We start from the raw sequence: 11,606 nt of genomic DNA, 5'->3' as shown, positions 1-11,606 counted from the left end.
GGATTGCTAGTTCACACAGTAGTACTATCACAGATGTATGCGTATTTCCAAAATCATCAAGATATGTATATTAAATGTGTACAATTTTTATGTATCAATTATATCTCAATAAAGTTTTTAAAAAAGACTCTTCCTTCTCAACTTTTCTGCAGCCAAAAAGAGCTGCCAACCTTACCTGTCCCCAGAGGCTGCTTTGACTTACTCCCCCACTCAGGGCCATCAAAGTATCTCCTGGCATTGTTGTTAACCTCAAGAGCACATGAAACTCATGGAGGAGGAAGGAAGGAGCCAGAGGCAATTATTACCATTGTACAGATAAAGAAATAGAGTTTAAGTGACTGATGCATGGTCACTTTGCAAGTCAGTGGCAGAGCTAGAATGAATATTAGTTTCTAGCTTAAAGCTCAGAGCCATTTCCTCTCTCTAGTTACACTAGGGAGGTCTATTAGTTCTCTGAAGAAGTGCTACTCAAAGTACTCATTGGTTATAAAATGAGAAGCTTGCTGCAGGATGTAAATCAATGCACTGCTTCATTCACTGAGAAAATCTTGCTAGGAAATAAATGTCAGTTGTATGAAACAGTGTGTTTAGTTTACATTCTGGCACAACTTCCATCAAGGATGGTTCTGGGAACCACACTGTGAGTAGTACTGGCCTAGATTATCAGAACTGTAAGTTCTGTAGAGGGAAGAGACCATTTTTGTCTTAATAAGCATAATAATTCGCCACCATTAATGTATCTGAGTTTTCCTGGTGTCAGATATTGAGCCAAGCTATAAACATTCTCTACAATTTTATAAGGTTGGCAGTACTGTCATCACCTTTTTATACATGAGGAAACTGAAGTACGGAAAAGTTAAGTAGCTTTTCTATGGTCATACATTTTATCAGTGGTGGAGCTGAGTTTCTAACTCAATCCACCTGACTTAAGAGAATAGACTATTTGCCACATTGTTTCATATCTCCAATGTCACTGTGGTATTCCAAGAGTGAAGTTTAAAAGTACTATATATTCCTTGTGGGGATACAAAACGATACACACAGCCACTCTGGAAAATAGTTTGGCAAGTTTTTATAAAACTAAATATGTGACTACCATATGATCCATACATTCCTGGACATTTTTACAGAGAAATAAAAAACCTGTTTTCATCCAGAGCCTGTACATGAATATTCAGAACAGTTTCATTACAAACTACCAAAATTCACAATTAAAAAAAATACCAGAAGCAATTCAGATGTCCTTCAATAGGGTAATGGTCAAACAAACTGTGGTACATATATTCCATGAAATACTACTCAGCAACAAAAAGTCATGAACTATTAATATATACAAAAATGACCTGGATGAATCTGTAGAGAATATTCAGTGGAAAAAAGACAATCCCAAATACTTACATACTGTACAAGTCAATTTATATAATATTCTTCAGATGACAACAGTATTTAAATGGACAACAGATGAATGGTTACCAGGGGTTGGGGGGGTGGGGGGTAGAGAAAGGAGGAAAAAGGAAGTGTCCCTAAATGGGTAACATGAAAGATTCTTGAAATGATGAAATTCTTCTATATCTCCAATACATCCATATCAATATACCAGTTGTGATATTACACTACTACAGTTTTATAGTATTATTACCATTAAGGGGAGCTGGCTAAAGGGAACAAGGCTCTCTTTGCATTATATCTTACCACTGCATGTGAGTCTACACTTATCTCAAAATTAAAAGTCTAATAATAAAACAATTAAAACCCGCCCTGGTCAAGTGGCTCATTTGGTTGGAGCATCGATGCATAAACCAAAAGGTTACGGGTTCAATTCCCAGTCAGGACACATAGCTAGGTTGCTGGGTCTATCCACACAGTCAGGGCACATACTAGTACTTAAAGCAACTGATTGATGTTTCTCTCTCTCTCTCCATCACTCCCTTCCTCTCTCTAAAATCAATAAAAATATTATCCTTGGGTGAGGATTATTTTTTTTAATTAAAACCTGAAACAATATATGCATGCCTATGTTCCTTGCAATGCTATTTACAATAGCCAAGATTTGGAAGCAGTCCAGGTGCCCACCATTATATGGATGGATTCAGAAAGTGTGGTAGATTTACACAATGGAATACTACTCAGCCATAAAAAGAAGAAAATCTTACCTTTATGGCAGTATGGATGTCGAGCGACAAAAACACAGTATATGATGATGAAAAATACATTTATTTTTTAATGTATACATGTACACTGATAGTCCGACAGAAAACTTTATGACTCCGTTTGATATTATCAGTGGGACTTTGCTCCTGCATCACTGATGACAGAGATTTTACATCAGGTTTATATTTCATGACCTTCAGAGATATGCACGAGCTACTACTTTCATCTGTCAGGCTACTCCTATTATGAGACTTAACAAAATTCATCACTGAGAGCAAAGATTCACAAGCATATGTGGATGAAAACATGGAGAGTAATGCTGTTGCAAAGTTTTTTAAACAGAAAAAATTTTCTGGAATGGCATTCCAAGTTCTCAATAGTTCGCTTTCGACACTATTGAAATTGCTCTTCCCCTCTCTCGTCAATTCATGTCTATGGTCTTTAAGATAACTTGTTATGTAAAATTATTTATTTATGTAAGATGCACCTACACTGAATTTATCTGAAAAATAAAAAAGTCGATATTAAGAACAAAATTGTAAATGGAAGATTATAGGGGAGGGTTTCACGTGCCAGCAAAAGTTATTGGCGTGCCATGTTTGGCACGCATGCCAGGGGTTGCCCACCCCTGACCTAGAAGCTATTAAACTAAGTGAAATAAGCCAATCAGAGAACGACAACTACCATATGCTTTCACTTATGAAATCTAATGAACAAAATAAACAAAAACAGAACAAAATAGAAACAGACTGATAGATACAGAGAACAGACTGACAGCTCTCAGAGTAGAGGGAGCTTCAGGTGCTGAGTAGTGATTAAGGACAAAAATAATTCCATATAACCACAGACAACAATGTGGTGGTTACTAGAGGGAAAGGAGGGAGGAGGAAGGTAGAAGAGGGTAAAGGGGAGATAGTTATTGAAGGTGAATACACAATACAATACAATATACAAATGATGTTTGCAGAGGAGTACACTTGAAATCTAATTTTATTAACCAATATTATCCCAATAAATTTAATAAAAATTGTCTGCAAATTTTGCTTAGACTAGAAGTGAACCACTTATCAATTTTATTTTAATCGTCACTATTGGTGTACCCTGTAGGTGTAAAATTTGGCTTCCACACTGTCAGCATTTCTTGGGGACCAGACTTCAGAGACTTCATAGATAGTTCTGAAGTCTTTGGATCTGCTGTGTAGTTATTGGCTGCCCAAGTTATCATTTGAGGTGGTGAATTTTCTACATTATCTTGGTCTTTCTCTGGATCATTTTTATTCAGTTTCTCATTTGCCCTGTGACAATGGCCACATATTTTTGGCTTTAAAGCTTTCTTAGGTTTTCTTGAAGGGGTAGGAATTTTTGGAAAGGCTCCTTTCCTTGAACTCACTTAAAGACATTTTCACCCCCATGGATGTCTTTAGTACCTGGAAGGACAACAGAGTGAGCACAGAAGGACATTGGTTTGTAGGGAAATGGCTGGGATGAAAGGGAAAAAAGTCTTCATGAGGAAAAGTATGGGTTGAGGATGGTATCTGCCAGGCAAGACCAGGGAGTCTTGGGGAGATGCCACTAAAGAAGAGGAGGAGAAGTTTGGGTGTAGTCCTTTCATCCTGGACACTGGACCTGGGTTAACAGGGCTTCTTCCTCTTTTACCTTCTTTTGGTGAATGGGGTTGAATGTTCCATAACTGCACTAGGAGTTTGTGGTTTCCTGGTCACCTTCACTATGTCAAAATTTCCCAGGGCCCTACCCCAGGCCTCCTGAACATATGCTTTTCTCTAGGACAATGAGGGGCCACACCCCCTAGGCTTTAATTAATCAGGAAGCCTCTCCTCCAGCTTATGGTAGCTCTGGGAGAGAAACTTAGACATGATAAAGCACCATCCTGTCACTTCCATGGGGAGTGGTGAGGAGGCTGAGATGCTTTGGTAAGAGAAAAGGGGCATTTCTTTAGCACTCCTAAGCCTTCTCAAACTTATTGACCCCATGTTCAATTCTGATGGGTCACATGGTAGGGAGATGATGCTTCCTCCAAATGTTTCCCTAGGCCACCCATTTCAGAGGTTCATTGTTCTTTCTCATGCTTCACCATTAGCTAGTTTTCATAAGATTTACCTAAAATCTTTTCAAGGTAATGTGACTGTGTCTGTGGAGATGTGAATCATCCTGCTTCCCTAGTACAGGTTGCTCTTATGCACCTTGAAAACCATTCACTTCTTGGCTACTACCAGAGAAATTTTCCATCTCACCCCCCTTTTTCCACTGTCCATGTGGCTCTCCCCAGCTTTCTGTTTTCAAGGTTGAAATCATTGCCTTTAGGCTGTCTTTAATGAATAGAGTTGCTCAACTGGTTATCTTAGCTTTGATAAAAATCTTGGGGGTGATCATAGTAGATACAGTATATAGATTTGGAGTTTAACAGTATAAGGTGAATGAGGCAGGAATTTAAATTCCTGAAGTTGGGCTTCCTGTTTGTATGTTGAAAACTGCACCTCCCCCCGCTCCACCCCCACTTCCTCAGGGAACTCGGGGAGTCAGACCCTTGGTCTGAAGATTGCAGACTCAGGTTCATAGAGGACAGGAGGCCCAGGCCCTGTCAAAGTATGGATCAGATGAAGGGCTAAAGGACCCTATGGAATCCATCTCAGCCCCTGCCATCAGGCTTTGGAATTGCTGGGTTTGGCACCGGATGTGACGAACACTGACTTCCTGCAGAGGACTCAGGGCAGTGAGGCCTTGATCTGAGGAGTTAGCCTTGGGTCAACAGAGGGAGGATCCCAGGACCTGCCAGGACTCAAGGTGAGGAACATGAGGGAGGAGGGAGGGACCCTGGACCCTAGAACAGAATCATCCCACCCAGGGCAGGATGATGACACCAGGTGATTTCTGCATCCAGGTCTCAGAGACTTGGGGGCTTTGGTATAGGGAGTGGGACCTCAGATACTCAGAGGACTGACCCAAGTCCTGCCAGAGTCAAAGTGAAGACCCCGAGGAAACACTAATGGGACTCTGGAAGCCACAACAGAGGGGATCCCACCAAAGCCCTCCCCTGCTGTAAGCCCTGAGAGTCCCCAGGGTGGGATGACCAAACGCAGCATTTCCTGATGTCCACATCCTAGTCTGAGAGACTCTGAGGATTCATTTTAAGGAACATGGTCTCAGGTTGGCAGAGAACCTGCCACAGTCAACATGAAGATGTAGCTACCCTGGATCCCATAACAGAGGGGACCTCATAGAAGCCCACCCTTGCTGTCAGCCCTGGGAGTCCCCAGGGCGGGATGACCACATGCAGTGTTTCATGACTTCCACATATGGGTCTGAGAGATCCTGGGAACATGGTATCAGGAAAAGGGCCTCAGGTCCACAGAGGGGAGGGCCCAGGTCCTACTGGAATCAAGGTGAGAATGCAGAGGGAGGACAGAGGGACCCTGGACCCCAGAAGAGAATCAGACCTGGTAGGCCTAGAGGTCAGAATTACCATACACAGCGTGTCTTGACTTTTACATCCTAGTCTGAGAGATACTAGGGAATTGGTATAAAGAAAAGGGACTAGCCCTAGCCAGTTTTGCTCAGTGGATAGAACATCTGCCTGCTGACTGAAGGGTCTTGGGTTTGACTCTGGTCAAGAGCACTTACCTAAGTTGCAGGATCGATCCCTGGCCCTGGTTGGGGCTCAGGCAGGAGGCAGCCAATTGATGTGTCTCTCCCACATCAATGTTTCTCTGTCTCTGTCTCTCCCCCTCCCTTCCACTCTCTCTAAAAATCAATGGAAAAATATCCTAAGGTGAAGTTTAACTAAAGAAATAAATTTAAAAAATTTAAAAATGTAAAAAGGGCCTAAAAAGAAGAAGAAGAAAAGGACCTCAGGTTCACAGAGGGGATGCCCAGGTCCAGCAGGAAGTGAAAGGGTGGATGTAGAGGGAGGATTAAGGCACCTTGGAACACTCACTCCTAGGAACCCACGGTGGGGGAGGACCACAGTTTCCTGACTTTCCCTTTGGTGTCTGAGATGTTTTGGAAACTTCGTGTAAGGAAAAAAAACCAGGGCCTCTGGATGGCAGTGGGAAGACCTAGGTTATACCAGGACAAAAAGGGAGAATGGAGGGAACCTGGACTCTGGAGTAGAGTAAGCCTGGGATGCCTCAGTGCAGGATGACCACAGGGGAATTTCTTAACTTATGCATCTTGGTCTAAGCAAGATTGAGGGTTTGGTATGACCAGAGGACCTCAGGTCAGCAGAGGAGGGGCCAATGTCCTGCTGCGAGTCAAGGTGAGAACATAGAGGGAAAATTATGGGACTCTGGACCCCAGAACAAAGGGGATTCCACAGAAAGTCCCCTGCTGTCAATCCAAGGCCACTTCAGCTGGGGTGGGGGAGGGGCTGAGAATGTGATGTTTCATGACTTCCTGCTTGAGCATCTGAGAAAGGAGAGGTTTAACCATAGAGGGCTGTACTCAAGGAGGCAGAGGGAGGAGGCCCAGGCCTTTTGAGGAGTCATGGTAAGGATTGTGAGAGAAGACTGAGTGAACCCACAAGAGAATGTACAAAAGCCTAGCCCTCCCTGTCCCTTTTGTCAGCCATGAGAGGACCTGAAGTGGTGTGGCTGCATTACGTGGCCCGTCATTTTCATCTTTGGTCTCACATAAAGGTGAGACCTTTGTTTAAGGAAAGTGGCCTCAGGTAAACAGAGACCTGCCAGGCATCAAGGTGAGGACTGAGTAGACCCTACATCCCAGGACAGATGTACTCCATGGTATTTGGCCATCCTTTCTGTTCCCCTGGAAGCCCTGGACAGGTGTGGCTAGATACAGGGCCCCCTCACTTCATTCTGTTCAGTTTCAGAGGTATGGGACTTGTTCAGAGAGTACTGTCTCAGTCCAGCAGAGGGGTGGACCCCAGAAATAAGTTGAGGACCCTAAGTGAGCACAGAGGGGACCAGTGCCTCAGAACAAATGGTGCCTCAGACTCCAGCTTACTTCTCTTATGAGCACTGGGGTCCCAGGACTGTGTTTGCAGTCTGTACCCTGAGATGCTACCTCATTTCCTCTTACAGGGCTCCAGGAACTGGGAGGTAAAGGCCTTGGTCTGAGGCACATGACCTCAGGTCACAGAGCAGAGGAGGTGCAGGTGGTGCCAGCAGTCAAGGTGAGTTACATGACCTTAATGTGTCCCCTGAGACTCCCCATCTCAAAACAGGGGGAACCCCACAGCAGCCAACCCCACCTTACTCCATTGTTAGCCCCAGAACCTTGGGAGTGCTGGCTGCACCCTGAGGAGCCATCTTACTTCCTCATTCAGGATATCTTAAGGGGCAGACTGCCCAGGAGGAGAGATCCCCATGAGGCCCAAAAGCATTCCTAAAGAGACCTGAAAGTCACCTTTGTCAGAGCTTCCAAAGGTGTGTTTCTCAACTGACGTCACTCACATGTCCTCTTTCCCCCAGGCCTGTGTGGATTTCATCATCCGCCTCCTGTTTATATTCCTGCCAACAGGAGTCATCATGCTTCCTACTCCAAAGTGTTTTTGCTGCATGCTTGAGGAAGGCCTTCAGTCCCAAAGTGAGGCACAGGGCCTCTTGGGTGGACAGATTCTTGAAACTAAGGAGGAAGAAGCCTTCCTCCTTAGTGTCTCCTTCCCCTCCAACTCCTTTCCCTCTCCCTCCTCCTCTTCTTCCTCCTCTTCCTCTTCCTCCTCTTCTTCCTCCTCCTCTTCCTCCTCCTCTTCATCCTGTACCTCCTGCTGCTGCTCCTGCTCTTCTTCCTCTTCCTCCTCCTCTTCCTCATGCTCCTGCACTTCCTCCTCCTCTTCCTCCTCCTCCTCTTCATCTTCCTCCACCTCCTCTTCATCTTCTTCCTCTTCCTTCTCCCCCTCCTCTTCCTCCTCTTCTTCCCCCCATTCCTGCAATCCTAAGACAACAGGAATCATGAAGGTACATTATGCTGCTGCTAGAGCACCACGTCCCCTCCAGCTTCCTCAGAGAGCCTACTTCTCTCCCACTGTCATGGCAGTCACTCCATCAATCAAATCATATCAGGGTTCCAGTAGCCAGGAAAAGGAGGGGCCAAGCACTTCGCAGGCTCTGCTAGACACTGGGTCTTTGCTTAGAGATGCCATAGAAGATAAGGTGGCTGATCTGGTGGGGTTCCTGCTCCTCAAATATAAAACAAAGGAACCAATCACAAAAGCGGAAGTGTTAAGTAGTGTCATCAAAGAGTACAAGGATCACTTCCCTATGATCTTTGACCAAGTATCAGAGTGCATGCAGCTGGTCTTTGGCATTGATGTGAAGGAAGTGGATCCTACCAGCCACACCTATGTCCTGGTCAACACCTTGGGCCTCACTTGCAATGGGATGTTGAATGATGAGCAGAGCGTGCCCAAGACTGGCCTCTTGATAAATATTCTGGGTGTGATCTTCATGAATGGCAACTGTGCTCCTGAGGAGGTCATCTGGAAAATGCTGAGTGTTATGGGGGTGTATGATGGGAGGGAGCACTTCATCTATGGGGAGCCCAGGCAGCTCCTCACCAGAGTTTGGGTGCAGGAACAGTACTTGGAGTACCGGCAGGTCCCCAAAAGTGATCCTGCACAGTACGAGTTCCTGTGGGGTCCCAGGGCTCATGTTGAAACCACCAAGTTGAAAGTCTTGGAGTTTTTGACCCAGATCAATGATACTATCCCTATGGCCTTCCCTCACTGCTATGAGGAGGCTTTGAAAGATGAGGAAGAGAGATCCCAGGGCAGAGTTATTGTCAGTGAGAATGGGGCAGCCAGGACCAGGGTCTGGGCCTATTCTAGAGCCACATCCATCAGCTTCCCTTGCCCTAAGTGAAATCTGAGGCAGATTTTTCACTCTGGTTTTGAAGCGATCAGTCAAAATGTTCTAAGTAATGGATAGGCTGAATAAGGATTGAGGAGATTTAGTATATGACATCTTCGTGTTCCTGTTCTATAAGGGTGGTTTGGAAATATGTTGTTTTTGGAATTTTTCTGATTTTGTTCTTATTAATGGAAAGTGTAATTAACTCAAAGTTCTAAGTTTATAAATAACATTGGTCACAAATGTGTTGCAGTTTATCCAGTTTAAGAAGTGAGTGTTTTGCCTATTTTGTATTTATAGTCATTTACTACTGTTGTCTTTTAACTTTCATACTAGCTTTATAAGTGATTAATCTACTACCTTTACTGTATATTTACCTTTACTACTGAGATTTATACTTTAGTATGTTTTCTTGTCACTAATGAGCACAATTTCTTTTCAGTTTAAAAGAAGTCCTTTTAATATTTCTTGTAAGGCCAGTTTAGTGGTAATGGACTCCTTTAGCTTTTGCTTATATTGAAAACATGATCTCTCCACAAATTCTGAATAACTTTGCTGGGAAGAGTATTCAAGGTTGAATCTTTCAACACTTTGAATATATTGTGTCACTCCCTTCTGGCCTGCAAAATTTCTGCTGAAAAATCTGCTGATAGTCTTATGGGACTGGGTGGGGGTTCATTTGTATATAGTAAGTTGTTTTTCTGTTGCTGCTTTTAAGATTTTCTGCATTTTAGTATTTTGTAAAACAAATTGGGAAACCTTCCATCTTATTTTGTGATCTGGAACAAGATAGCATGGCTTTGAAAGAAAGTTTCCTTGGAAATTTGAAAGAAGCAGTAAAATTGATGGGGTAAAGAAATACAGGAAAAGTTTTAAAATATTAATGCTGGCCTTCCCTTATCCCTTTTATCATATTGTTCTATAAATTTAAAAGATGTGTACCTGGATATGTGTGGCTTATTTTAAAATGTAGGAGAAATTAAATATGATTAAATAAGACCCCTGCTCACTGGTTCATTTCTTCTACAATCATTAATTAAACATTGGCTTTCAGGAAGGTCTTGTGTTAGTAGTGGGGACACTACTATAAGCAGGATAAGCAGGACACACCCACCCATAGAATGATAGTCTAGAAACCACAGACATATAAGGAAGTGGGTGAGGAGTCCCATAAGACCTATAGAACAAGTAAAAGAAAGGGAGAAGTGGTGGGGCTCTAGGAAAGAGCACTCAAGTGTAAATAGCCAAAGCCAGGACATTTGGGGCTTTGGGGAACTGTGATTCCCTCTGTGGGAGTTGATTGTAAGGAAGCTGGGTGGTGGCCACTGCCAGACTTACAGACAGCATGTGTTGGGGGATGAGAGAAAAGCCCAGAATGGAAAACTGCAATTAACAGTTATTTTTGGGATAGTGGATAATCCAGAGCAGTCTGCACTTGGGACAGGTAGAGAAGGTGTCCTATACTTTTGTCCCAATACACTTGAATACACTATACTTAGTATGTGTCTTATACCCATCATCCTCAAGGATTTCTGGAAAATCCAGTGATATTCATTTGAGGTGGTACCCAGAAGCCTCTAAGACTGACACTCCTTTCTCTGGCCATGAAATACCAGATCCACTCTATTAAAGAAAATATTTTAATTAGATGATCTTGAGTGTAATTTGCACAATTCTAAACAAAGGCTTGATATTTAGTAAGGTTGAAATGAATGAAAATTATGATCTGGCTGTAAGAGAAGCTGGGAGGGAAGGAAGAAGTTGGTTTTTGACTCATATTCTAGGAGGTTTGAGTTGCTTCTAGGGCAGCCGTGGGCAAACTACGGCCTGCTGCCCGGATCCGTCCCGTTTGAAATGAATAAAACTAAAAAAAAAAAAAGACCGTACCCTTTTATGTAATGATGTTTACTTTGAATTTATATTAGTTCACACAAACACTCCATCCATGCTTTTGTTCCGGCCCTCCGGTCCAGTTTAAGAGCCCATTGTGGCCCTCGAGTCAAAAAGTTTGCCCACCCCTGTTCTAGGGGAAGCTGGGGAAGACCCTCTACCCCCAAATTAAATAATTCACCCTTGCCCAGCCAGTATGGCTCAGTGATTGAGCATTTACCCATGAGCCAAGAGGTCATGGTTCCATTCCTGGTCAGGGTATATGCCTGGATATGGGCTCAATCCCCAGTAAGGGATCTGTAGGAGACAGCCAATCAATTATTCTCTCTCATCAATGATGTTTCTATCCTTCTCTCCATTTCCTTCTCTCTCTGAAATAAATAAAAAAACAATCCTATCTAATAAAGAGGTAATATGCAAACTGACCATCACTGCAACACACAAGATGGCCACCCCATGTGGACACAAGATGGCCACCACAAGATGGCCTGCAGGGGAGGGCAGTGGTGGGCGATCATGCCAACAGGGGAGGGCTGTTGGGGGCGACCAGCCCTGCAGGAGAGGGCAGTTGGGGGTGACCAGGCCTTCAGGGGAGGGCATCTGGAGAGGACTGGGCCTGCAGGGAAGGGCAGTTGTGGGCAATCAGGCCTGCAGAGGAGGGCAGTTGGGGGGGACCAGGCCTCAAGGGAGGGCAGTTGGGAGCTATCAGGCCTGCAGGGGAGGGCAGTTAGGGGTGACCAG

At 43.9% G+C, this 11,606-nt stretch overlaps 1 protein-coding gene across 1 annotated transcript; it reads left to right on the top strand.

Moving 5' to 3' along the window:
* Positions 1-8,078: 8,078 nt before the first annotated feature.
* On the top strand, positions 8,079-8,987 carry LOC102251577 (melanoma-associated antigen 10). The gene has a single exon (XM_005881967.1). It carries the CDS (start codon positions 8,079-8,081, stop codon positions 8,985-8,987), a length of 909 nt encoding a protein of 302 aa, XP_005882029.1.
* The last annotated feature ends 2,619 nt before the right edge of the window (positions 8,988-11,606 follow it).

The sequence above is a fragment of the Myotis brandtii genome, unplaced genomic scaffold (assembly GCF_000412655.1).
Source record: "Myotis brandtii unplaced genomic scaffold, ASM41265v1 scaffold695, whole genome shotgun sequence".
Lineage (NCBI taxonomy): Eukaryota > Metazoa > Chordata > Mammalia > Chiroptera > Vespertilionidae > Myotis > Myotis brandtii.
Note: the sequence above shows the minus strand (reverse complement) of the source record. Positions and strands in the feature narration are given on the sequence as shown.

Bases quoted from the DNA above. Each gene is read 5' to 3' on its own strand.
- LOC102251577 (XM_005881967.1), top strand. From the start codon at position 8,079: ATGAAGGTACATTATGCTGCTGCTAGAGCACCACGTCCCCTCCAGCTT.